The 27890-nt window shown below is 41.4% G+C and overlaps 3 protein-coding genes across 6 annotated transcripts in view; 2 read left to right on the top strand and 1 right to left on the bottom strand.

The window, feature by feature from the left end:
* Window positions 1-5594, top strand: part of URB1 (URB1 ribosome biogenesis homolog) — a 55418-nt gene extending 49824 nt beyond the window's left edge. Inside the window, exons 36-39 of the mRNA XM_030468095.1 lie at window positions 319-495; window positions 1424-1665; window positions 3234-3836; window positions 4818-5594. Coding sequence (XP_030323955.1) covers window positions 319-495; window positions 1424-1665; window positions 3234-3836; window positions 4818-5023 — 1228 coding nt within the window. The 3' untranslated portion in view covers window positions 5024-5594. The remainder of the gene's footprint in view (window positions 1-318; window positions 496-1423; window positions 1666-3233; window positions 3837-4817) is intronic.
* A 4015-nt stretch (window positions 5595-9609) lies between these two features.
* On the bottom strand, window positions 9610-23754 carry MRAP (melanocortin 2 receptor accessory protein). 3 transcript variants are annotated; one of them, XR_003988971.1, is made up of 4 exons: window positions 23426-23754; window positions 19105-19204; window positions 12351-12470; window positions 9610-12160 (listed from the first exon to the last, which is right to left on the bottom strand). XR_003988971.1 is itself a non-coding variant. In XM_030469282.1 (4 exons), the coding sequence occupies exons 1-4, from the start codon at window positions 22823-22825 to the stop codon at window positions 12100-12102; spliced, it is 387 nt and encodes a 128-aa protein (XP_030325142.1). In that variant the 5' UTR covers window positions 22826-22903; the 3' UTR covers window positions 9610-12099. The 3 variants fall into 3 exon arrangements, 1 of the variants encoding a protein (XP_030325142.1); XR_003988972.1 differs by having other exon boundaries at window positions 23461-23754; XM_030469282.1 differs by lacking the exon at window positions 23426-23754 and adding an exon at window positions 22720-22903.
* On the top strand, window positions 23149-27446 carry MIS18A (MIS18 kinetochore protein A). 2 transcript variants are annotated; one of them, XM_030469281.1, is made up of 5 exons: window positions 23149-23606; window positions 24237-24303; window positions 24767-24889; window positions 26098-26191; window positions 26883-27446. In XM_030469281.1, the coding sequence occupies exons 1-5, from the start codon at window positions 23333-23335 to the stop codon at window positions 27000-27002; spliced, it is 678 nt and encodes a 225-aa protein (XP_030325141.1). In that variant the 5' UTR covers window positions 23149-23332; the 3' UTR covers window positions 27003-27446. The 2 variants fall into 2 exon arrangements, with proteins under 2 accessions (XP_030325141.1, XP_030325140.1); XM_030469280.1 differs by lacking the exon at window positions 23149-23606 and adding an exon at window positions 23758-24148.
* The last annotated feature ends 444 nt before the right edge of the window (window positions 27447-27890 follow it).

The raw sequence follows: 27890 nt of genomic DNA, 5'->3' as shown, positions 1-27890 counted from the left end.
GACCTGTCTGGATGCATTTCTGAGGGACTTGCCCTAGTTTGGTGCTGCTCTGGCCAGGGGGTTGGACTCTATGTTCTTCAGAGATTCCTGCCTAACCCTGGCATTCTGTGATTCTGTGAACACAGGCCTCCGTGTGTCTGGGGCTTCAAAAGGGGCACTGTTGTGTCCTGGTGGGGTCCTGTCTGAGAGACACCTTTTGCCATTCATGGCTCCAAAAGGGCTCTAGAATACAGGTTCTGTCCAGGTGATGGACTGGTTCCTGGTTAAGAGCTGACTTCCAAATGTGTGTTTGCTTATTTTGTTTTGTTTATTTTTCAGGTTTCTGGAAAACAAGCTTATAAATAAAATTATTTCCTTACTCCATACTCTGTGGATAACAAATTTAGGAGACAAGAGACAAAGCAAGAATCAGTCCCAGGAGAACAGGAAGTTTCTTCCTATTCAGCTTGTAAATGAATTTCTGTATGTTTTGATAACATTAATCAAACACATTCGGTAAGGTTTTTTCCTTCTTTTTAATCAACTTGCACGTCAACCTCTGTCCAGTTTGAAATTTATTAAGGCCAAAAGAATTTCTTCATCTCTGGTAGCTTCATGCTTTTTTCCCCCTCAGTTTGAATGTTGAGTAGTGAATTTTGATGAGATTTCTTTGACAGGAGGGTCTAGCTACTTAAATACACGGGGAATAAAATAACACATTATGGACAGTTACTCTCAAGTTCTACATCCTTAATTACTGACCATTTTTAAGGTGCTATGTTTTATGTTTTTCCTGCTGGAAGAGGCTAGAGTTAGCAATGTTGTTTGCTGCAAGGGTCTTTCCTACTCTCTGAAGGTTCAGATTTTCTGTGTCTGTACCACACATGCAAATTATATGAGGAGAACTGGGCAAAGTTCTACAGGACAGTGTGAAAAAGGAGTCAGCCTTGGTTCTCTAGATCTAGAGCACTTAACCTGTCTGACCACAGCAGTTGCAGCAGGGATAGTAGAAAGCAAATGGATAACCAGTTCTGTCTGGGTTCAGGATATCACCTTGTGGCAGGCAAGTATTGCCACAGCCTGGAGAAAATATGTTTAGTTTTATTTCCTCGAAATTCTGAACTTTTATACAAAATAAAGAAGCATAGGTAAAGCTCCAGACCTCTGGCCTTTTCCCCATGTGCCAAATAGCCTTTGCTATTTACAGGCAGGAGGGCAAAGACTATGTTTTGTGGTCTGTTCTGCCAAACACTAATGGAATGAAGCAGTGGGGATTTGGTAGGAGTGAAACTAATTATTACTGGCATCCTGAGAAGCAAGAGCGAATGTCTAGAGGGCTGCAGGAGGAAACTGTATGAAGTGCCTGTCAAGAGAGCAAAACTGTACGTACAGCATTGATTAGCAAGCAGAAAAATAACATGGCACCTTTTCTTTCTTTTCACAGGACTAATTTAGATCTGTCCAAACTGACTCAGTTTTTCAGTACCCTCAGTTCTGTGCTGGAGTATCGTGATACAGTTGTTGAGGCCTTCAGGGCTCTGAACCGATTCACTGTGAATGACAGCGTGCTCTCCACCAAAGAGATCCTCCTGCTGCTCCATAAGTGGAGCATCATTGGAAAAGACCTGCAGCTGCAAGAAGATGTGCAATCCCTTGCCCAGAAATACCAAATCAAAGAATTGCTTAGTAAGTACTAAAATATTTCGGAAATGTAAGAGTGTTGAGGCTGTTACAAGCTAATCATACAAGTGAGCTTTATAGGAAGTAGTCTTGATAACTGTTGTCAGACAATCTGGTGTAGCTTAGGGGAGGAGAAATAGAAAGCACATTTTTAAGGCTTCACTGTAGTGATTTCTAACTTTAACGTAATTCTGGATGCTTTGGAGAAACAGCTTTAAAAAGGAAAGGAGCTTTAAATGAAATTTAATTGCATATTTGGTGTCAGGCTTTGAAAAATTGTATATTTAATCTTAAAAAAAAACCCACCTTAGCACCTGAAGGCTTTGGGCCTCAAAGATTTGGATAATTCTGGGTGTGGATGGAGGATCTGAAAGTGAACTATTATTAAAAATTATCAGTAAAGTAAGTGAAAATTAGTTTTATTTTCCTTATTGTCATCAGTGTTGGAAGAAAGCAAGGATATATTTTAACTTGTGTGACTTCTCTCATTATCTCTGTGAATAAAATGTACTAGGAACTCTGTAGTGGGAGGTGTAAACAATGCTGGTTTCCTGCAAGTACAACAACTGCCCTTGGTGCATGTTAAAATTTCTGTAGTTTTCTTTAAATGTTCTGTATCAGTTAAACTTATGAAGGAATTATCACTTTATTTAAGGGCTAATATAAAAGCTTTACTTTTGCTAAAGTTTTTCACAACCGTTCAGTACCCTTTTGAGGATTTTTAGAGTTATTATAGTGACATCTGTAACTTGGTAAATATGCAGTTCTAAAAATATCTGTTGCTTGAAGCATCAGGAGCTAATAATGCAATGAGAAAAATGTATCCTTATCTGAATTTTTGTTTCTGATGTTACATTTGAAAAGTTGTCCCCAACCCCTCACAGCCCCTGGAAAAAATTGCTGAAACGCATTTAGTTCATTTTAAACTGCAGAGTGTGAAGTAATTTAAATTTTTGGTGACTTTCTCAATGACTCCTTGAAAGCAGATTGCTGCAAAATGCCCTGTGCAGTAGGGTGGTAGCAAAGTGCTGTTTGCTGTTTGGGAGCTTTGCTGCTCCCAGTGACACAAAGAACATCTCAAGTCATCTAAAGGACAGCAGCCCTGCAGCACAAAGTTCCCACAGCACAAGGTTCAGCTGCCTGTCTCTTCCCCTGGGGAGTGAAAAATTTGTGTTACTTTGGCTGACAGCAGCGTGCCAGGCAGAGGCTCAGGCAGGCTGTGGCTGGATGCCTGGAGGGAGGCAGACGGAGCTCTGCTGGTCTCTCCTTCCCTAGGCAGGCGTGTGCTGAGCCTCTGCTAAACCAGGGAGCAGGGGCTTGAGCAGTTCTCGTGAGGTGGTGTAAATAAAAGCTATGCAATCTAGTTAGAAAAGTGTGTTTCAGGCTGAGTCACTGGGAGCAGCCTGTGGCCCACGTGCTCTGAATTGCAGAGGCTCAGTTTGGTGGCTACACGGGGCCCTTTTCCTTTTAGCAACTGAAACAACACTCAGTGCTATCTTTCTTGCACAGTTTTGCACCAAGAAAATCCTTCAGAGTATCTGATGTTTGCTTTGGTGTTTTTTTTCTTCTTACAGGAAATATTAAAGAAAAGAAGAAATCTCAAGCCTCGCCTCATGCATACCATCACATTCGGAAAAAGAATGAGACAGAAAGAGAAGACAACACTGCTGCAGACCTGACAGTCTCTGAGCTGGAGAAGTGCAGAGATCATCTCAATTCTATAGTTGCCCACTGGGAGCCTGTTTTCCCAGCACCAGCTACCAAACAGGGAGAGGAGCCCCTCAAGCCCGCTGACCTTGCAGATCAAACAGTCAGTCTGACTTGTGCATCCACTTACATAGCAACTAAATGGCTCCTAAGGTCCATGGCTGAGCACAGCCTCAACATGCAAAATGTTTCATTAACTGTGCGGTGGCTGCAGGATTGCCTCTTGCCACACCCAGTGGCAGTGCAGGAGGTGCTCAGGGATGAGACACTGAGGAACAACATCTTCAAGTTTTACACCCAGGTCTGTGATGCCAGCAGTGGGACGGATGGACCCTTGAAAGAGCTCTGTTTGTTCAGCTCAGTCATGCTGCAACTACTGGATGCTCAGAGCCTGACCAACAACAGCTTTCATGAACTTGTGAAAACATTATGCCTGTCAGCAATGACAGAAGAGGACGTGAACAAGAAAGGTAACTCATCTTACCCTTTTCACTCACATTACAGGGTGGTAGTGCTAGAAAGTAGGTAGGTTGCATGTTATGTTTTTTTTTAATTGATTGAAACTTGCTGAAGTTCCCCTGTGTCTGTTGGTGCTCACCTCACCAGAGTAAAAGCCTGTGGCTTGGTGGCTACCAGGGGCTGGTAGCACAAAACAAGGTCACACCGGGGGAATTTCTGGTAGTACAACTGTCATAGTCCTTCAAAGAAACTTTCCTTTCTAGGACTCGTGTACAACTACGTGAAAGGAGGTTGTAGGGAGGTGGCTGTTTTCGTCTTCTCTCAAATAAATAGCAATAGGACTAGAGGAAATGGCCTGAAGTTGCACCAGGGAAGGTTTAGACTAGATATAAGGAAGAAATTCTTTACTGAATAGGCACTGGAATAGGCTGCCCAGGGAGGTGATGGAGTTGCCATCCCTGGAGGTATTAAAAACCATGTAGATGAGGCACTTCGAGACATGCTCTAGTGGGCGTGGTGATAGATATATTTATTTATTCATTTATTTCTAATTTTGGGGGTGTAGGATTGCTGACAGTTGGATGTTGTGGGCTTAGAGGTCTTTTGCAACCATGATGATTCTGCGATTCAATAAAATTGAGTGCTGTAAGATTTAAAAAATGTAATTCCAAGGGGAAAAATTGTCTGGAGCAAATGAGTCCACATGTGTATGGGTTCTGATCCATATGCTGTTCGGTGTTAGAAGTTGGTATCAATAGCCAGAGGTTGGATTTCAGAGTTTTTTATTTAAAGGATTCAGAAGGTTGTGTTAGCAAGAAACTGTTCTCTTTCCTTTGTGTGAAGAAGATCATGGGTTTGCACGAGCAAAAAGCCCACAAATTTTCCATTGAAACGATTTAAAAACATAGGTCTAGAAGTAAAATGATTTGGTTTTGTATTGCTAGGTGGAAATAGAAGAATAGTCTGACATTTTTCTCATTTTTCTTCCACAGCTGTTTGTGTATTCCTGACTTCTGTTTACATTGGGGACATATGGCTTGGAGCACAGGAGCCAGATATGTTAATAACCCATGTCAAATTGATCTGCAGTAGCACAGATGATAAATTAAAGGATGATGACTTGGAAACTCATAAACAAGGCAAAGATACTATCATGGCTCTTTGCAAAACGCTTTACTTGGCTACATTGGGGCATTAATTCAGTGAACTGACACTTAATCTTTAATGTTATGTGCTCTGTTGTCATTGCTGTGAGCCATGAAACCCTCCTGAGCTGTTCTCCATGCAAATCGAACTTGTTTTGTCATAAAGATCAATATTTTATTACTGTGTGCAAACTCAGAGGGGGAAAATTGTATTCATCATCTCTCAGTGGAACATTAAAGCCGTAATTTCCCTTTTCTTGAACAATATGGGACACTGAATGTTATTTATATCATTTTTATTACTGGCATTTTTAACTTTATGTAGAACCTAAAAGACTGATTACTGCATTGCCTCTGGACTGTATTTCAGTCTCTGTGTAGTTAAAATCCATCCTTTCTCCAGTATAAGATGGGGAAAAAAGACTGCAGAACTTCACCACAATGTGGGATCTGTGCCAAGAACAAGTAGTCAGAGGTTTAGCCACGATGATGTACTATTTTTTGAAGAACCCGGTTTCTTTCATGATACATGGTACCAGAACCAGTATGAATAGAAGACTGAACACTGGAATCACAATGGCCTGGGGTTCTTCTTGTTTTAAAATCAAATGGCTTTTTGAAAGCGTTTATATTGGATCTGGTCTGTCTTTATTTTCTCTCTTTTTAATTAAGAAAGCCCTGACCGTCAATCACAGCTGCTGGGAACCAAGACCAGTCTTCTTCTCTCCACTCTGGAAAGATGAGAGATGGAATTAAAACCCAAATGGCTTGCTGCTCATTGATTATACATGTTTTTATTGGAAATTCTGTGTGAAATCTGATAAATATTTCTTGAATGTAGCCTCGAGAGCAGTTTAACGTATTATTCCAAATATGCAGACATGCAGGGCCTGAACTTGAACCTTTGATATGTAAAACAGGATTTATTAAAGTGAGTCATGAATATGTGATGTGCCTAGCTACTCTGTACAAGTTCTGTAAAGGGAAAAAATCAGAAATGCACACTCCTTGTGATGTTTATTTAATTTGTCGGATTTTTTTTAAATAAAAAAGCATGAGTTGCAAATACTGAGGATTGCTTCTACATATAAATATTTGTGTCCTAAAAAAGTCTTCCTACCTGTATTGAGACTTGATTTTAAAATAATTATTTCTTGAAAAATCTGCAAGCCCATTAGAGGCAAAATTTTGTGTCATACAAAATCCCGAGGGTCTGACAGCAGGAAATCATCTTTGCAGTGAAAAAAAAAATAATTTCATTTAAAAAAGAAACCAACAAGCAAAATGAAACCAATGGGGTTTCATAATGAAAGATGTCTTTCCATCTCATCTAACTGGAGAACAGTGATGACAATATGGGGAAGGAGTCTTTCAGCTGTTTTGAGGGACTGAGCACATCCAACAGTATCATAGAATCATAGAACTGGCTGGGTTGGAAGGGACCTCAGAGATCATCGAGTCCAACCCTTGAACCACCGTTGTGGTTGCTAGACCATGGCACTGAGTGCCACATCCAGTCTCTTTTTAAATATCTCCAGGGACGGAGAATCCACCACTTCCCTGGGCAGCCCATTCCAATGCCTGATCACTCGCTCCGTAAAGAAATTCTTTCTAATATCTAACCTAAACTTCCCCTGGCACAACTTAAGTCCGTGCCCTCTTGTCTTGTTGAAAGTCGTCTGGCAAAAGAGCCCAACCCCCACCTGGCTACACCCTCCTTTCAGGGAGTTGTAGAGAGTGATGAGGTCTCCCCTGAGCCTCCTCTTCTCCAGGCTGAACAGCCCCAGCTCCCTCAGCCTCTCCTCATAGGGTCTGTGCTTGAGTCCCTTTGCCAGCCTGGTTGCCCTCCTTTGGACCTGCTCCAGGACCTCGATATCCTTCCTGAACTGAGGGGCCGAGAGAACTAAATGATCTTTAAGGTCCCTTCCAACCATAACCATTCTATGATTCTGTGATCCTGTGAACTTTTTAATCCCATTTTCCCCCCTGTCCTGCTGAGGGGGAGTGGGAGCTGCTGGGTAAGCATCTGGTAGCCAGCCAAGGCCAACCCACCAGGACGTGTATTGTGCTGCAGTGCAGCCCCTTCCACTCCTTTAATAAATTACCAAACCTCAGATCCTAAATGCCACAAGGTAGTTGTTAACACACTCTGTAACAAGTTTCAAGCCCAGAATGATTTTGGGCGTGCACTTGGAAGCGTGCATGTGCACACCTTGCAGTAGCCTTTCCACAGGCCCTCTGGCTGTGGTCGCTTAAAAAACAAATTGTGCAACTGTGGCACCTGCAGGAGCAGAATTCATGCTGTGGTATACATGTGGAATTGGAAATATAAAATATGTCTCTTGAATCAGTTTTTTTTTCCTTTTTCCTTCATCCTGCTTGTAATTACCATATGTTTACCTCAATGTATGCCTGACAGACACCTAGAAGATAAGATTACTTACCAGGTCGCCCAAAACTAGCAGGACACCAGGAAACAAAAGATAAGAAATGACTCATCCCAGGAAGCCTGGAGATATTTATGTATCAGGGCCATATTCAGTGAAGGGAGCCCTCTTTCTTTTTGGGGGATAAAAAACCCTAGGGAAAAAGGAAAATGCGGCTTTTTCGTCCAGACGCCCCCTTCTCTCGGCACCTCGGCTTCCAGCTACGAAAAGACAGAGCAGCGGCTCGAACGCCGGAGAACCAGGAGCAGCCCCCAGCCCGAGGCCAGGTCGCTCGGATGGCGATAATTTCTCTCTTTTGTTTCTCCCTCTTTAACGACTCTCGCGTTAAGGTGATTACTTTATGCAAAGGCCTTTTGCCAGTAAACCGGCTTGCCCTGTTATAGAAATAAACCCTTGTAACTAATTTTAAATCCAACAGTCTGGTTATTTTGTAATTCAAGCGTTGTCTCTGGGTAGTGGCTGATTTATCCTCATAATCAATATATAAAATAATCAATAAAAAACATGCGCTGACGCTCAATCAGTTGGAAGAGTGGTTCTTGTGAGATCTGATTTCAGAAATAGGTAGAGCAGATGCACACCTTGGTGTTTTCCTCTGTGGGTGACAATGGTGATTTCTGAGCGCAGTTTTGTCACTGCTAAAATAAGGCAGGTAACTTTCAAAGCCTATGGAGGGCTTCAACTAATGAGAGGCACAGTGCTAGAGAAGTGGAAAGTAGTAGCAGGAGGTTGTGACTTTGAGTGGGGCAACCATGCGTGTTAGTGATTTGCTTACAGTAATGTACCAAAATCCTGACCAGTTGCACATGAATCCACCCTAAGCACTCATACTCCAAAGATTATTTTCTGATGGTCTTAACTGTTCAAGAAGGCCCAGCAGTGAGAACTTTCTCCCTAGCTGGAGATGTTTTGTTTTCTCCAATACTGCCGTTCCCAAAACACTTGGAAGTTGGTGGAAAGGATTGTTCACACGCTATCTTTTTTTAAATGGTAGTTCTGGAAACAAAAGAACCACAACTAAAAAGAAAATTAATGCAAATGAATTGACAATCTAAAGCTACCAGCCTGTCATGTGCAAGATACATAGCTCTTATGTGCTTATCAATAAAGAGAATGTAGTTGTGTGAGTGGCAACTTTTAAATAATGCAGCTTAGTCTCTCACTGCCTCTTAGCATTAATATATTTTAATAATGTGACAATTAGAAGATTATTATGAAGTGCTCTTGGAATAATGGTCAAGTAGCTTTAAAAGCCATAGATGGTTAGCAGCTGAGTGATTTGTGCATGTGAGTTGCTGCCAACATATTCAAAATGCATTTTAATAAATTAAATAGATGTAGAGTCATTATTTTAAAAAGTTAAGCTTGATTAAATAAATTGTGGAGAGCATTTGGAAATGGAAAATCTGCTGCATATGTAGGCCTACATTTTACAGCAATGAGTTTCTACAATTCAAACCAAGTTAGTCACTTCAATGCTATTGCAGTGAGTGACAACAACGTGGCTGAAGCTCCAGAGTGCTCTGCAGCAGGCCCAGGGCTGCCCTCACAGAATTCATTGCCAGGATGGGCCTTTTAAGCCTTTTATTCAAAATTCACAAAAACTCGGTGAAGTCAACAGCCTGGAGGAATACACTGCTTCCTGTTGCACCTGCTGTTTAGACCGTGTACAATCTAAGATAGGTTGGACTGGATGATCTTGAAGGTTTCCTCCACCCAGAGGCATTCTGTGTTTCTGTGACTTGCAGGTGGGGCTGCTTAGGATTTGAACTTGATCTCAGTGATGGGCTGCTGGTGCCAGTGCTCAGGTGAGGACATGAGGGATGTTAGCAGGAGAGGACTTCATGTAGCATGTGCAGTTGGGCAGAATGATGTGGCTTTTGTGGGGATAGTGTTTTGTGGTAACATTTTTACAGAAGTCAACTATGTGAACCAGCAGGATGTGCTGATTTGGGTCCCACTTCCCTAACTGGTGAGTGAGGCATTTCAGCCATCTGTGAGTGCTGCAGACCACACTGGGAAGGCCTCTGCTAATGGAGGACTCAGGGGGGCAAGGGGAAATAAAGTGCTCAGTGTGGACAGCAAAGCACTGGAAGGGCTTTGAAATGGGCACATAAGGAAATGTCACAAAAGGAAATGCATTTCTGTCTCCCCCACTTCCCTCCTCCCAGGTTAGGTACTGTACGATAGGCTTGCGTTTTGCATATTATTTATTACTATCTGTACACTTTGTACTATGTGCCTTCTGTTTCCAGGTAATTTGAAGGGTAAAAAAACTTAAAAGTCTCTTAAGTAGTTAAGTCAAGTTCCAGTGCAACTAACGACAGACCAGTTGTTACAAGTGTGAGTATTCATGTCTTCCAGAAATACCCTTGGAATCCATCTGTAGAGAAGAGGTTCTTGGAAAACAGGGTGCTACAGGTCTGCCACGAATCAGGGAGGAGGGTGCTGTAGCAGACTGTGCCCACAGGCAGTGCAGAGCTGTTGCAGGAGAGATGTCGTAGTGCAGGGCAGATGGGACATGGCAGGAATGATCAAAGTGCAGTTGTTGCATCCTTGAGGAGAAAATGGGTGTAGATGGTTTGGTCCTCTTCAGACAGTCTTCGATGGTACTGTGTGATTAGAGTGGAATTTATGGCAACTGGAGTTAAACTATCCCAGTTTGCAGCCAAAGAACTGTAAGTTCTCTCTCCTGAGAGAACTACCTCAGCTCCAGCAAAAGGAAAGGGTATCTGAGGGGAGGCAAAGGCTGTTGTGACCATTGGAGTTGACTGATGGAGATGTTTGGTTCTGTGATACATCTCTGTCCATGTTGCAGTTCCAGTTCCTGCAGCCTTTTCTTGTTTTCTCCATCTGGCCATTATTCAGTCTGACTCGCACAGCTTTACGCCTTGACAGGTTCCCGAGCCTAACACCAGGAGTAGTCAGTTTGCTCAAAAAGCAAACTGCAGAAGTGATTATTTCAGAGATTAAAAAGTCTGGAGATGAAAAAAACAACACAATACAAGCTTGTGCCCAGTAGTTTGGTCTGTCTCGTGTGTTTAAGGATTTTTTTAACATGGCCCAACCCACCCACTCTGCTAACATCATAGCCCACGCTCCCTGTACATAAGGCTACTCTGACAGTGCTTCATTGTAGGAGCTTTTGCTGCCTGCTTGGGGATGTAGAATTTCTAAGCTTCTCCACAAGATTTGAATTAATTTTGTCTTGTCCTCAACTAGCTATGCAGTCTTACATCTATTACAGCCCTTGCTGCCTTCTTCAGCTCAACTCTGCAGTCCCAGGTTTGTGATTACTGCAGCTCTGAGGGTTCCTCACCACCTAGTGGGCCTTCACCTGCTTCTGTCTTGGGCTTGGTGGAGCTCCACAGGTGTGGAGAGATGGAGAGAGCAGAGGACACAGAAGTGGGAGGGAGTGTGAGGGGCTTTTCTGACTGTGCTCCAGCTGAGCTAAAAACATCTCCACCTCACTGAAAAGCTGCTGTGACCCTCAGGGAGTGCTGTAGCTTCTGTTACACTGTAAACACACCTCCCTTTTTCTAATACCTTTTCTAATACCTGACAGATACCATTTCAAGGTTGTTCAATATTAACATTTTCTTTCCATCTACCATTTCAAAATGGAAGACAAAAAATAATTGATTGTTGGTAACTAACCTGTTATTTCTGGACAGTAGGTAGCTAATGACTTTATTCAGTAAGACACTTGAAACAGTTAGTGCTGTCATTAGCTTTTTAAAGGCTGTCCTAGGCAAAAAGTGTTTTAATATATTTTAAGTAACCCAGATGTTTTTTGCAATAGAAAAGTAATAAAAAAGCATATTCTATGCTTGAGGAAACTGCTGAGCTTTAAGTTAGTGAATCCAGTTGTAACTCTTCTAAAAGCAAAATTTTATTGTTGGTAGTGCACTTGACATTGTTGCTCATTTTTCAGATGACGACCACGTGGGGGTGTCAGTAAGATGCAGCTGATGAGTGTGACCTGAAAACACAGCTAGAAATAAATGACTTGTGGCTCTTGTGATTTATAAACAATATCGATTATGCTGCCTGTTCAATAAGATCAATGGGTTGCTGCTTTCTTTCATAGCAAGACAACCCAGTGAGAAGTGATAACAGGACTCAGTGTGCATTCTGATGAGCAAAGCAGAACTCGTCACAGGACTTGGGGTGTAACTGGTATAGACTTTCTGCTGGAAGAGTGAAAAATGGTTCTCAATGAGAATGCTCAACTGACAGCACAAGCTTTGCAGCACACAAGTGGGAGAGGAGTTTGAGTTTGGACCCTTACTTAAAAAAAGAGAAGAGAAAATTTACAGTCATCATCAGGACCTTAAATGCTGATCTAAAATGCTGACCAGGCAACTCCAGCAATGTTCCTAAAATGTTGTTGTTAAGACTTCCTCTTTTGCATCCAGGATTTTTCTGGTTTGTCCTCTGTAGAAATACATTTTTCTTCTCCTTCTTCTCCCAACCTAGTTCAAGCTTGTGGTATCAGTGCTTAATAGAAAGTCAAAGTGCTGAGTTTTTCTCTGCAGTCAGGAGTACTGTACTTATGGTTTTGTTTAACCTGTTCCAGTTTTAACTCAGGCTCAGATCCTTCCATGAATTCCAGTTTCATCTGAAAGGGAGGTGGGTGTTTGAGGAGCAACCACATCTGAGTCTGGGCTACTGAGATCACTTCAATGAGGCTCTTCACCATTGGAACTGCTTTCTTCTATCTGGTTCCTCACAGTCTCTTGTCTGTAATGTGTAGAGAGAAAAAAAAAAGTACAGTTATCAGGGACATATATTAGGAAGGCAGCAGCAGTTTCATAAGGAAGAACTTTATCAAAGTTTTAAAAAATACAAAGATGGTTCTAACACAAAAGATGTTAAACCCAACATGAGAGATGGGTTTGGACTTCACTCTTTATTCACCACATGTCCTTACCTGCAAATGGAGTATGACTGACAGCAAAAATGTGAGCTGTGGATGATATTTGATGACTCCCATGTGCCCCCTGCCTCTTCCTCCCTGAGCCTTCTTCCCAGCAGCTTCCTAAACTTCACCCTTAAAAAAATAAATAGCAGATGAGTCCTGGCCTAGAAGCCTAAGTTCCATTCAATATGACTGAAAACACGATCCAAACTGCTTCTCTATCCTCAGGGCTTCAGAGGTGGGGAGGAAAGTTACATTAGGAAGAAAAATGGAACCTAAAAGTCAGAATGAAAATGGAAAATCTTTGAAAAGTGTTACTAATGCCCTGGAGCCATAGCTTCAAATATAAGAAAGAAGACATCTTTCATTAAAAGCCACTGTTTCAGTGGCTCGACAAGCATAACAACCAAAACCTAAAAAACAAGATAAAGTAAACGGCATGAAAAGGAAAACAGTTACTTTTAATACCTTGGAGACAGGAAAATATAAACTTTATAACTTCAAATTTATATTAATAAATTACTAATGAAAGCTTAAAATATCTGTGCCTGATAAGGCTGACATAACAGGAATGTTGCTTAATGTTAATTCAAAAAAACAAAACAAACCCCAACAGTCTCAGCAACAGGCCCACCACAGGCAGGCAAATTTGGGGGTTTCTTTGCTATGATGCAGGCATATTCAAGACATCACTTTTATCTCTGACAGAAGCAAGACAAAAATACTCTTACCAAACCAGGATGTTTTCTTTCCAGTCCTTTAAGTAACTAAATATAATCAGCTAGCTATTCGTATTTTAAAATCAGCTGCAGAACTTGCATCCCAGAGACCTGGAAACTGTCCAAGGAGAACTCTGGCCAGGTCTTGTTAATGGTTAACCCTCCCTGGAACAGCAGGGAAGTTTGAGGAGGCTGGAAGAGCCTCAGTGTCCCAGTATTCACAGAGAGTGAACTGGTCAAGCCAGGTCACTATAAGGCACTGCAACTGACCTCAGTCCCAGGCAAAACCATGGAATTAAAGCTAAGATAAGTTACAACTCACAAGGTGTTTCAAAGGACAGGAAAACTAATTCTGGACAGTGTGGTTTTATAGGAAGACAGTTATGGTGAAAAATGTCTGATGTCATTTTTTGTGGGAAACACAATTTGGAGGATAATAGCTACATATATGTAGCTATTTATACTGCAGTAGGCCATTTGACTTAGCTTTCCATACTGCCTTCTTTGCAATGAGCTACACACAAGCCCCATTTAACAGGTGTCGTGTGAATTAAGTTTCTCAAAGAGTGACTAGAGAGTAGTCTCTGACTGTGGCTGTTTCTAGCAGGGCTCAATAGGCACCTGATCCTGTTCAGCATTTTCATCAGTGATCTGGAAGTAAATGTAAAGTCACTCTGAATGAAAAATGCAGACAAAAATACAGTGGTACAAGGAAGATCAATCATTCATATAGCACAGTCTGGAGAGATAGTTAAAATGGACCTACTTAAACAATATTATTATATTAAATTTAAAGCCTCAACCTTGACAATGATATTTTTCATTGAGAATGGCAGACTTTTAGTAAACTATTATCCCCAAACACAGTGAAGCATGACACACAAAAAAGCTTGAGGTATACAGGAAAAAAAAAAAAAAAGTAGAGCTAAATATTTTGTATTTATGGGTTTCTGGGAACAGATATGATCTTGAAAAGCTTGGACTGATACTGTGATTCCAAAATTTCATATTTTTATCACCCTGTCTATCAACAGTGATAACTTTCTGGCATTCTCCATTAATGGATAACTATAATATTCTCTTAATGCAAATACATGTTTAGCCCTAATTTTATGGAGGGATTTTATCAGTTAAGCCAAGACACTGTGATTTAAATAGGTAGAGAAATGAGAAATAATGAGCAACTTATAAAAGGCAAGAACTTGTTCTCCTCTGCACCTGGGCATAGACTTCCAAGAACCTGCATCCTTCCCCTCAGGGGGCAGCACTCTCAAGTGTGCCCCAGTGCAGGCATTCTCTGTGGTCTGCATTATGTCCCTTGAGAATGAGGTGACATAATCTCAGGACTGCCTGGACTGGTCATTCTGCACCCTCTGAGGAGATAGTGTTGGGTTTGATAATACTGTTGTTCTTAGGCAGTATTTCAATGAATGGCTCAAGAATTATTTCATTCTTTTGCCTGGCATTTGTAAATGTCTGGTCACTAGTAGATGGGAGCCTTTTTGTGTAATTTAGAACCATTTAACAGTTTGAAGACAAAAAGCCAGCCCCATCATTTCGGTTTTTTAGGAGGAAGGACAAGAACGAGGAAAAACCTGAGAAAGCAACAGAGTGCACTTTAAGCTATGCTAAGCACGTAGTTCACTGCACAGCCCACCTGGATGGATGTTTGCCTAGTGGTTTGGAGAACTTCTGAGCAGCAGCAGCCACAGAAGGCATGTTCTGACCCTCTACAGATGATGTCCTCTCAACTGGAGAATCCCAGTGATGGGATTTCTGGAGGGACACTACCTTTATTCCTGGCTTTGAGTTCACACATATACTCCCACAGTGGCTGGGTGCAAAACAAAATCCCATCCCTTTAGTTTGCACTTGGGAATCAGTTATCTCTGAACAACCTCAGCACCACCCTTTGAAGTGTGACACCAATCTCAGGCTCTCCCCAGTGCCATCATACCTGCTAAAAGGTATGGAGTGTGTTTCTTTAGATGACAGGAGTGAGAACATCTTCCTGTGAAGACATTGTAATTTTGAGCTCTGGAGTCTTAGAAAAGGTTTTGACAGTTTGGAGCTACCAATTTTCACAGCCTCTGCCCCTGTGGGTTTGACAGCTGCTCACTTAGCTGGTTGTGTCAACTTAAAAAGAGAAAGTTCTCCTAATGGTGGAGGTGTGAAAGAGAGTTTTATCCCTTGAAACCACAGACTTGAAAATAGCAAGATTTATTATCTGCTCTTTGAGATTGTACTGGGGAGAAATTGGGATAGATCCCCAGGAACATTGTATATGGGAAGCCAGCTGTAAAGACATTAACTGTCTCAGCTTCTTCTGACACAAGAAATGATGCTGTAATCTACCTGGACAACTCATGTAGACCTCAAATACTGGTCTTGTGAGAGTCCCAGCTCTGAGATTTAACTAACACTGAGAAACTGGGTTCTTTATGAGCTCTTAGCCAATCTTGACAAGGAAATTCAAGATAACCTGGGTGTGAGAATAAATTATTACTACTACTGAGAGACAGTAGACAGAGATCGCAGATGAGTATAAGTGAGTTTATAGACAAACAAATTACCTGGATTCCAGGAAACAGTCTCCTGTGATAGGAAAGAGGGCTGAAGAAAGTATAGAACAGGAGCAGCTGCCTTAAGAAAGTAGAAAACAGGAGCATGGTCTGCTTAGGCAGAGAAGTACCTCTCATGAGGATCTTCTTTAGTATTAAAAAGGACTTCTTCTCCCCAAAGACAAGGTAGCACACCCAGGTAGAGCTATAATACATCTTTGAGTGCTTTGGGTGTCAGATTCACTCCGTGTACCAGAATAGGTACTTATTTGTTATTGTACTACATGGTGGTCAGACTGTTCACTAATGGATATTATAACCTTGAAGGTAATGTATAAAACCCCAAACAACCCTCTGAAAACTATCTGCCCTCATATGAGATCTGGAATATTGCTAGAGATTTTTTTTTTTCTGTCCTGAGGACCAAAACCTCTGAGTGTTCTGATATCCAAATTAGTTCCCCAGTTCCAGGAATGAAGCAGCTGTTGCAACTGATCTGGACGGAGCAAAAAAACGAAAGAGCACGTGGCCAATGTACAGTCTGTCCACGAATCAGTGGTTATCTGTCTGTCCATGAAGAAAACTCTCATCTGCAAACTGAGAAGAAAGCTGGCTGCAGAACAAGTGTTTTCAAAGTAACTCCTACATCTGGCAAGTGGTATCCTCAGACTATGTTACAATATGCCCCAGACATGTTGGGTGAAAGTTGGTGGTAGTCAGAGGAAAAAAATTTCTAAACACTTACTTGGGTTTCTTATTGCAAGAAATATGTTTGAAGCCAGCAAGGCTCATGCTACCAAGGAATACAGTCCCATGAGTTAGCCTCTCTGAGGCTACTATGGCATTAAAAGAAGTGATGAGAGGATCAAGGGATGAGACATACAGATCTTCCAACTCTCTGGGTACCCAATTTATTTATTCTTTTTTCTACATTACACCATTTGGTAGGAAATGTCCCCAGCAGTCTCAGTCATGGCTACCAGAGATGCACAGCCTCTGGTGAAATGCATGGGAAACTGGGGTATCCTCTGGAAAGGTGTGGCTAGAAAAATTTGCAGCCCCACTTTTCCTGCATGAATTTCTAGCCTGTCTCCCCTTCCACTAATCCTTATTTTTCTGTATCAGTTTGGATGGTAAGAAACATAGTTAATGCAAATATTAATACTGGCTCTTGATTACAACAGTGTGGTAATCAACTGCCTTGGCACGCTAAAGGGGTTTGAAATAATTGGTCCTATGTCCCAAACCTTTTTTTATTATTATTTTTTTCTTTCTGTAAGGATAGTGTAATGATGACAAAAGGGACTGGGACATGAATTCCTTGCTGCAGCTTTCTTGCAAGCATCAACCCTTCCCCCTCTCTCAAATTTACTCATCTGACTTGGCACCAAATTCTCTGCATTGCACATCAGTGTGGTGCAATCGGATCATGGATTCAGGTCCAGGACCTCTCAGTGTCTCAGAATTATGCTGTGATAAAAGTAGGTCTACTTGTTGGATATATGCCTTTCAGAAGGCACTTCAACAGTGACATTTTTTTGTGTGGATATGCAGGGAAAAAATCAGCAGAGTATACTGTAGTAGATGGCACTGCCAAAATAGTAAGACCTTGGTGTAAAGTGATGGAAGATAATCACTGCACGTTATACAAGGCCAAACTATAACCTTCAGGGACTCCACAGACAATAAAGACAGCTGACACACAGCAGTGGGGGTTTGCTCTACATTCAGCTGAAGCAAAAAGGTGCATTCCTACACACTGCCAGACTTGAAAGCAGGACTGTTTCACCAGGCAGTTGAGCAAGTTGGAAGAGTACACGCTGCCCTATATACCCCAGGGCCTGACAGAGAGATGGATGAGCACAGCAACAGTGAAGGTAAAAGTTCTCCAGCCTTGACCAGTGACGTGTGTGTACGTTTGTTGGGTGAATGTATCAGAATTATAATGGAAAAAGAGACAGGAGAGTTCAATACAGGAATTAGAGGATTGTCATACCAAGGGTAATGGATGAATTACATAAAAAAGAGCACAACAGGGGAGGATGGTGGAAATTAATAGGAAGAGCTTCTTTCAGACACCACACTTTGTACTTCATTGAAGTACAATTGGAGTGGGGGCTAAAAATCAAATGGAACTCAGTCAAAAAGGGCAAGGTGTTTTTTAGGAGGGTCAGCCCTAAGATTTTCTTACAGTACACTTTGAGCCTAAAAAACTGCTAAGGATGATTTCAAAGCCTAAGCAAAACTCATCCAATACTGCTTTCCATTAATGATTCCTGGGCCCTCCATACAATATTCCTGGACTTGCCTTATTCACAACAGCTCTTTTGATGGGCAAAATAAAACATATTGGGGATAAATATGGATATTTTTAAGCCAAGTATTTCACTGAGTAATACAATGCAAAAGTGAATTTTTTTAAAAAAATCAATACTTTTGTTTAAGTCTTACAAACATTCCGAGGTTGTAATGTACTTCTCCTAGCAGTTTTTTAGGAACAGTAAATTAATGGGAACATGCCTCTGTTACCTTGTAATTTTCTGTCCATTTCCATGTGTTTCTTGTATTGTTATCTTGCCTCCTGCACTGTGGTTTATTTAGGCAAATTGCCTTTTTTATTGTTGCTGTTACCTTTTGTGAGCATGCCAGAGGCGTTAGGGTGCCAATAAATTAGAATATTAATGCTGCTTTGTACAGCCATGTTACATCCTTTTTCCTCCGCTTGTTTGTAACCTAATCTAGAACCTCTGCCTCATCTGCTGATCTGAATTTTCTGCATCCTGATCAGATTACAAGGAACAGTGGCCAAATGCATCCTTGTTTGCACAAAACATTTTTGCCAGAAAAACCAGCAGCAAACAAAGTAAACCAAATGTAGAATGCTGCAAACAGAAACCTGTCCTTAGCCAAAGTTCAAAATCACAGGCAGCATCAGAACTACATTTCCATTCAGTATCTGGGTGCTACACATCACTGGATGCTGAATCTCCATCGGGCACATCCACCACGGCTGCCTTCACAGGTCTGTGGTCTTTTAGGAGACTGGGGACATGCCTGTCAACAGTGTGGTGTTTATGCATCATCCTCTCTTTTCAGTCATGGAGGTTTCAGGTTTCTATTCCATCTATCTGCCACCAGAGGATATTTCCATGTTTTGTCAAGCCCAGCTGTAAAAACTTCTGGATGTCTCAGAAATGGGGCTCTGGGATCTCTGTAGGCCAGGTATGCTGAACCTGAAGATGTAATTATTCTCTAGTGGGTTACTTGCTTGCTCAGGCTGGACTGTCTCTGAATAGTACTCTGCTGAAATGTAAATTAAAGTACTCAGGTGAGTGACAGAACTTTAATGATTGATGAAATGGCCTGAGGCTAATATCAGGAGATTCTGCCCCCCAAAAAACCCCAGATGGACCATGTAGTCTCATGTTTCATGCAGATTATTTTATAACACTGATCTATACTTACTTTATCTCTGGTTGTACTTACTTTACTGGAGTTGATCTAGGGTGGGACATATACAGTAAAATAAGGAAAAGAAACGTCACAAACGCAGCAAGGCCAACCCAAAAGGCTATGACAATAGAATCTGTGGACACAACACAGAAATTCTGTCAGTGGTACCATAGCAAATATAAAACACAGCAATTTATGATCTCTAAGGAAGGCATGTCATTTAATTAATTTAATAAAACCCTTAAGAGGGTTGGTATCCTGGAAACTGGATAACAATTTGTTAAAAGTCTTGACAGCATCCTAGCAGTTTTATTGTAACAGTGCATGGCCAGGGCTGCAGGAGAGGTTGGGGGAAAAAATATCTGGTACCATGCATAAATTTAAAAGGTAACATTGAGCACTGATGGTTTTCACAGTTTCAGCTCTTTCTGGGGGATACTATGTCTTTTACAAAATCAGGGTGTGATAGGAACTGAGGCAGTCAAGACTGGGTGGGCCACTGTCACTCAGTCTATAGCCAAACCCTGTTCTTAGGTGAAAAAAAGTACAATGCCTGATTTTTAAGATAACACCTTTAGGAAGGGAATTAGCCTTTAAAAGACTTTCTATCAAAAGAAATACCAAGGAAAGTTCATGGAAAAGTCCCTGTGACCCTCAAAGCACACCAGTCTAGTGGAAGAGGCTTCCTGTTCCTTCCCCTGTTCACCTGCAATGCTTCTGTAATCAACACAAAATAGTTCAAAATGCAGTCTGCTTTATCAGGTCTAACTGGGTTTTTTTAAGGAACAAGTAAATGGATTCCTAGCACTGAAGCATGGGTTCAAAATTGGTTTAAATCAGCCTAAGTCACTGTCACCCAGATGAAAACATTATTTTTTTTAACTAATAAAAAGAAAAAAATATGAACTAATCACTGATCTGGGTCACCACTGTTAATGAAAATATGAGATGGTTGGGGTAGACAAGGCAGCTTTTCATGTTCTTTTATGAATGGAGGCCACGATGCTGCTGAAATGACTGCTTTAGTCACAGGCTTGGTGTCAGATGGGATGAATGCTCCTGCCCCAGTAGCACATTTGGTCACTGTTTCAAAAGTGTTCTACCTGGGATCAGTATAGTGGCAGTGAATGTCCCAGTTAAAGCCTTGAAAAGGTTGGGTGTTCTGCAGGGCACAAGTCAAGAAATATCCTGAATTCATAACCAGTAACACACTTAGACTGAGGTGAAAAAGAAGGGTCATTGACTCCAGAGACAAATATTGGTTGAGATAATATAAACCTTCTCTCCAAAAGGACAGAAAACATTGTGTTCTTTGAAACAGGTCCAATATATTTGATTAGGTGTTTCTTTGTGAAAAGGTTCAGAATGTGTTGTCATCAGAGTCACAAAGAGATTAGGGGGAATTACTCCAACTCCTATTAAGGCTAAAACTAGAGCTGAGCCAGCCAAAGTCTTATCAGAAAGCTGAGTTTTGGCTAGGCTACTGAGAAATAAGAAGGTAGAAGGTCATCTTATTTTATTCTTCCTCTGTAAAACAAGTTTTACTGAGTTTTAATCAAAGGATATTAAATTAGCATGTGAGGGCTAATATTCTGATCTGCTCTTCCCAAACTTATTCTATGAAAGAGTGATGGGGTGCTATTGGCCAACTTCAATTCTTCATGGAACAATAAGGAAACTTGTTAAATAAATAAATAAATAAATAAATAGTCCACGGTCCAGGGATATTTTGAGAAGCTCCAAGTTTTTAAATACTCAAAGCCATCAAGACAGAAATTAAGTGTTTGAATTTATAGAATTCCCTATCAGAGCTATCACCTTTCAAAAGCAGCTTTAATATCATTCATGGAATATCATTATTATCATATTAATCAAATTTGCTCCAGGTCTCAGGGGGAATTTGGACTCTTGAGGGATAAACAGAAACTTCCTGACAGCTAAGTCCTGCAATTAGGATTTATTTTTTTAAGTGGGATGCATATTTTAACAATCTATAAAAAGCTTTTCTATTGCTAAATTTTATAGTCACCTTTTGTTTATGCATGAGTATGTTTTTAAATAGCCTAATATGTTTTTAAATAGCCTAATAGTTCATGGACCAACTAAGCCTTTTATTATTTTTTATAAAAACAGAGAGTTGCACAATGCTATTAATAGAAAGCAAGACCATGACTAAATTATTTCTCTGGAAATGGGGGGGTTGGAAATGGGGGTTGGAATTATCTGCCCTAACTTTAAGAGAAATAGAGAAGATGCCCATAAACTGTCTGATCCCAGCAGCACCAAATGCTGCTGTTCAATACTATGGGGGAAGATTTTTATATATGGAATTACATGGATATTTACAGAACCTTCATTAATGCATGGCACTCTAAGTTTGGAGGCCATAAACCCTAGGCTCATCAGAATGGACAGAAAAAGCCTTTCTAGAGCCAGTACAGAGTAAGAGTTTCTGTTCCCTGTTCATATTCTTGTTCTCGTAAGGCAAGCAGACACAAAACTCCTAGCATTGTCCAGTTCAATCTTCATTACTAGGAAGACAGTTCCTTGCACTGTTAGAGAGATATGAAAATGTTTTGAAAGACAACCATGTTTTCCTTAGACACTGAAATAACCTTGGGGAAACCTATTTTAGTCTCTGAAACCATATTGTAGCTGTCTTCAGTAAACTAAATGGCAAGCAGCAAAGCCCATAGCTACATCACTCAAATGAGGATAGATACTCAAATAGGTAGAGACTTGGCAGAAATCAAGGGAAAATGCTGCCTATAGCCTAATTGACTCAAACATGCCTACCAGCTCTCCCTCAATTTTCATAAATCCATGCAACTCTACTCAGTTAAGTTAATCCCTCATGACACAGCTTGTCATTTTATCTTATCAAAACTTAACCAATGTAGCTATATTATGAAAAAAAAAATTACTTGCCACTTTAAGTAAAAAGATATCGCTACCTTACCGTGCAAAACCAAATGTGCAACAGAATTAACTGTTGCAGGGTGTGTTTGGTGAATGCTATTTCAGGATATATGCTTTGAAAATTAACTTCTAAGTCCAACAGAATCAACTTCCACAGCAATATTTTGACAATAATGTATATTATTACTTTATCTTACAGTTCAATGGCACTAAATCAAAGGACAAAAGGTAATAGAATATGTTTCCAGCTTGCTGTTTCTGGCTAGTGGAAACACACACTTCATCTTTTACTAATGCTTTGAATATTTATCTGTTGTAATGGAAGGCTTACCTCCCGAGACAAAAACACAATAGCCTTATGAAAAACTCTGCTCATTCAGTCAATTTATCTGATAGCAGCATGCAGGTAACTAACACCTCAAACTACAGATGTGCAAGTCATTATGTTTCTGCTTAGCAAATGGCTAAAAAAAGAATCTGTCCTTCTAAATAGCAGTACCATCAGTCTTACAGTTTCAAATACTGTAAGATAAAGAAAAGAGTTTAAGTACTAGTAATAACTGCTGTCAGGGCACAGTCAGTTTGAAAGGCAGACCCCAACCATACAAACTACGCAAGTATAACCTGGCATGGTCTCTACAGCAAGGAAAACAAAAGATTAATCAGTGAGACAAGCTATGCAACATATTTCCTGTACTAAATAAGCACCTACTATTCTACAATACTTACATTTATTAACCTCCAACTTGCTTCCATCTACTGGAATTGGATCTATATAATCCCAGTAATATTCATACGACCAAAAATACTCAGAGGAGTTTGTTCTGTTAGCCATTTCAGCAGTGCATTTTAAACCAGCTCAGAACTCCACACAAATACTTTTTTTCATTGTAACTTCAGAGCTCTCAGAAAGAGATTGCATAACTGATGCCTATGTAAATCACTCCGAGGTCCCACAGCTCAAGGGCTGCCTTGGTACAAAAAAACTTCTAACAACAATGAATATTAATGTATGACAGCTACGAAACCGCGGTCCTTAAAATGTAATCCACACTTCCTGGTAGACAATTATATTATTCCTCAACATATCTTTAACTTAGAGGGATGTCAAGTAACCTCAGAACCAGCTGGACAAGCGCCAGGGGGATCACAAGCCCTTCCCTCTCAGCAACTCGCAGCAACACAGCGCACTCTGGAGCTACTTGAAACAGCTGGACCGAAGGACACGGCTGAATTTCTTAGGAGGAAGACCTGACAAAATGCTTCATCAATAACACCCGTGTTGGAGTAACCACGTATTTTGCTTTGCTACTTCTTCATTCCCTCCATCCGAAAGGAAAGGATGGAAAGGCAGGCTCTCAACCAAGGTGAAGGCAGAGCAGTGGAAGGTGCTGGGCCCACAGCAGCCCTGTTCCTAAGGCAAACCCAGACAAACCTCAGCGAGCTTCACAGAACTCCAACTCCTCGTACCAGCTGTGAAACATCCCCTCAGCCCGCTTCTGACTGCACCCCTGAGGCACCCGGGACAGGCCACAGCTGGGGAAGCAAGGGCTGCTCGTTCCCTGGGCCTCACGGAGGGAAGCAGACCCGGCGGGGCAAATCACAGAAACCGCACGGTGGGGCTAAATGCAACTTTCAAACATTTATCTCCATCTTTTCCCTGGCTCCCAACACCCCAGGCCCACTCCCTACGCGCTCACTGCCGGCACCGCCCCCCCTGCCCGCCTCTCGCACCGCAGCCGTTACCGGCCGGGGGGCGGGCCCTGGGACCGGGCGGATTCCCGCCCCTTCCCCATCCCCTCCCGCCCCCGCCGGGCAGGGCGGGGCCTGGTTCGGTCCGTCACTGCCGCTTCCGGCGCGGGCGGTTCGAAAACGATGTCGGCCCGCTCGAAGACCATGTTCTACCGCTCGACAGCGATGGCGAGCCCTTCGAAGGCATTGCCGGGCTGCGTGACGGACCTCGACTCCTCCCTGTTGCTGATGGAGGTGAATAGCGAGGTTCAGAAGTCAGGGCGGCAGCAGCAGCAGGGGGAAGCGGACACGGAGCAGGCAGACCTGATGCCCATGGTGTTCTTCTGCGCCGGCTGTAAGCGGCCTGTGGGCGACACGCTGAGCTGGGTGACCAACGACGAGGAGGCGGGCTGCATCCTGCTGCGCAGTGAGTCCGGACTCTCCCCCTGCCTTGCCCTGCCCCGCCCTGCCCTAGGCTGCGGTCTTTGTTCACCTCCCTCCCCACCTTTGTGCAGGTGTGGCTGCCGGCGTCTCGGTGGATGAGGAGAAGCAGCTCTCCAAGCAGCCCGGAGAATGCGGATGGTGAGAACCGGCACCGGGACCCGGCTGCTACCCTCGGGGATGGGGTCCCAGGTGGGCTCGGCCCTGCCTCTCCTGAGGGAACCCAGAGACCCGGGAATGGAACTTTGAGGAACCTGGTCTAGTGGGAGGTATCTCTGCTCATGGTAGGGGTTGGAAGTAGATGATCTTTAAGGTCCCTTCCAACCCGAGCTAGCCTGTGATTCTGTGATGATTCTATGAAATGGTTTATTCCCCTGGGCAGGGCCTGGGACCCTTCCTTCCTGCAACCGGTGTGAGTCTAGCAGAGGTCAGCTGGCCACTGAGGAGGCTCTAAGATGGACACTTATAACTGCATTATGCAAAGCAGGAGTGATTGCTCCAAAAAGAAAAATGATACTAGATGATTTTTGTCTATTTTTTTAGCATAGGGATGGGGAGGGATGTTTCTTATTTCCTGACTAAATGTTACATATCTTTCTTACAGCATTGTTGAAACATTAATGTGCTCTGGCTGCTCAAAGATTCTTGGCCATATCTACAGGTGCACCCCAAAGCATCTTGACTACAAGAGAGATTTATTCTCTCTGGATATTGACTCAATTGAAAGGTAAAGGCAGAATTATAATTGGCAACCCTGCCAGATGACCTTCACCCACGAGGTATCAGACTGAGGGATCCTCCTGTTAATATTTTTATGGCATATCTAGAGGTAGTGATTTCTGCTGCTTTGCTCCAGAGAGGTTTTCTCTATTGTTGCTATTAGCATTGTAGTGCTGGAGTGTGAGAAACATCATTTGTGTAACGTTAGACAAGTCCTAGAAAAAAAAAAAAGAGAACGGCCAGGACTGCTTTTTGTGTAAGAAATTGCATACCACCCAGGAAAATAACACTGGGTACACAACACAGGATGGTTCCTTCTCGTTTGATCAGAGAGACTACACCTGTGCTCTTCTGTAGACAACATAAAATGAACCTGCAGTCATAGGTACTACAAAGCAGACCTGGCTGTAAGCTATTAGAGGTAAATATCAGCAGAGAACTTAGGGTCAGGGGTTTAAGCAGAACTTAAGTTGAGGTCTGACCTGTACTAAGTCGACAGGCAAAAGTGACTATGTAGGCTCTAAATTAACTGTCTTACAGCCAAAAACTGCTTTGAAAATGGGAGTGTACTATTGTGTTGTCTTTAATTGGTTTATAGGACTTAAAAGTTGTATTAAAATATTCATCAATAGCTTTATCTTGAACTAACTATCCATAACAGAGTGCTTCTATCCAAGCATTAGTCTAGTAAAAAGTGATAAGTGACCTTTATTTTTGTCAGGACTAGTTTGACCGTGTCTGATTTTGTTAGGTTCTAGCTTATTTTGCTGTATCTGAGTGGATGTTCACCTTCCTCCTCTGGACAATTCTTGTTTTTTGTTTTTTCTCTTTCCACAGCAATGATACTTTGCTTTTTTTCATGGCAGTAAAATTCTCTGAAACACTAACATGGTGACAAAATGGCATTTTCTTGCACAGTAATGGTAATGGTTGGGTCTCCCAGCCAGAGCTACACTGTCCTCAATGTCTCCTTAACTTTTCACCATATCTTGTAGCACCAGAGTTCATGACCATCTCTTGGAGTCCAAACTTTCATAAAGTGGTGATGTCTCAGTCATTCTGCACTTAAACTCTTTTCATTCCATGCACTTTGTTTCCAACATTACCTAACAGAGATTATTTTTTTGTTGTTGTTGCTTGAATCATGGTTCCTCTTTGCTACTGTATTTCTATCTTAAGAGTGACAAGTGCATGGTCTAAACTGTACCATATCAGTTACATTCTAGGATCCTCAGAAAAGAAAGCTCTTGCTGGTCAGGAACCTCTAACTCTTGAAAGTCGAGCTGTCTTGGAAGAGGTGCTACAAAGGGTAAGGTTTAACCTTATATTATTGTTTGTTTAAATTACCTCTGTGAAAACTGAATATAGTTTCCTTAAATAGTTTCTACAGAAAAGCTTATTTTATCCAGATCAATTCTTCAGGCTTTAACCTATGCTGTAATACTTCATGCTACTCAAAAAAATTCAGTATCTTTTCCTTCAATTTTAGTGGTAATTATGATCTGTTTGTCAAGCACAGCGTTAGATTCCTATTTATGTCTGTCAGTAATTGGAAATTTTGGTTTTAATTAGTTCTTATTCACTTCTCCAGATTTTCACTTAACTTTAGTTAAGTCATGTCTCTTCTGTCTTTCATGCAAACTGAATTAATGCTTCTGCTGTACCTTAGTGTTGAAATATTGCATAACAAAGTTGACATCTATTGAATGTTTTTCTCTACTGAAAACTTCTGACTGCAGTTAGGGAAGGTTGGGTGCAAACAGTGTAAAGAATGTGTGGATCTGACACTTACCAAGGTTGGAGACAATTATAGATTTGAGAAAGTGTGGAGAGCTCATGTTAGAGATAAGTGAACTTTTAAATGGTGCAAATAGCAAGAATAGAATCAAACGGGGTTGATGATGCAGTATCGAATTTGAGCACTTAGCAACATGGATGCTTGCTCTTGGTACTGTCAAGTTCTGTTTGTAACTAAGTACCTTTCCCTGTTTACTTTACAGGCAGACACTGTATTACAGGCTCTGGAAACAAAATTGACTGCTATTGAATCAAGTATGGTTTCTCTTTGTAATAAAGTTGGAAAGAAGTTGCATCCTGGAGGTTTAACTGCAGGAAAATGATGTACGTGGAACTTGTCCCTGTCATGCTTTGGAATCTGTAGGAACACTGCAAAAGCTGTGCAAAGAACTGAAAGTCAGTGGTGGCTCATTCTGTGGTAGAACAACACAGAGTCCTCTTCACCACAGACAAGAAGTTCCTCTCTTTACTGTTAAAAGGTTACTCCATAAAGAAATCAAATTTATTTTTTTATCAGTTTTCTGTAGACCCCCTGACCTATGTAAGTATATTTGTTTAAATTTTCATCTCTGAAAGCAAGGATTGAATAGCAGAGAGATCAGGAGAGAAATACGTTCTGAACTGGGTGGACTTCTTCCTATGCCAGTACAAAAAAAGTAATCCCTGTGATGGCTGGCAGAACAATATACAATATTTTTCTTGTTTTCACTGCTTTTGCTTGATGTGTGCTTAGAGATGGGTGTGACACAATAACTGTATGGGGTGGTTTGTTTATATTTTTCATTTTTGGTGTTTTTGTTGTGGGTTTTTGTTTGTTTGTTTGTTTGGATTTTTGTTTTTGTTTTGGGTTTTTTTTCTGTTTGTTTCCAAGCTTAGGGCTAAAAGGTAATGTGAAAGAAGGCTTTAAAAGCATTAAGTGAAATGGCTTTCCAAGCAGTGTTGAAGGTTTGTATGTTTTACAGCTTCAAGAGGAAGAAGGCTGGCAAAAGCACACTTTTAAGCAAAGCTTGTTGTATATTTGAGCTGAATTAAAAATGTTAATTAAGAACACTTGTCATTATTTTTGCTGTTTTAATGCAGATATTTCAGTTGATTGCCTTTGATCTCAGTGTATTTAACTATCAGGTTTTTTTATGTAGTATGAGTATTCCAGGTAATTATTTTTTTGCCAATAAAAGCAAGAAGTTGTAGTCTAAAGGAAGAACAATTTT

This window comes from Calypte anna, chromosome 1, assembly GCF_003957555.1.
Source record: "Calypte anna isolate BGI_N300 chromosome 1, bCalAnn1_v1.p, whole genome shotgun sequence".
Taxonomy (NCBI): Eukaryota; Metazoa; Chordata; class Aves; order Apodiformes; family Trochilidae; genus Calypte; species Calypte anna.
This window is presented reverse-complemented; position numbering and strand designations above follow the sequence as displayed.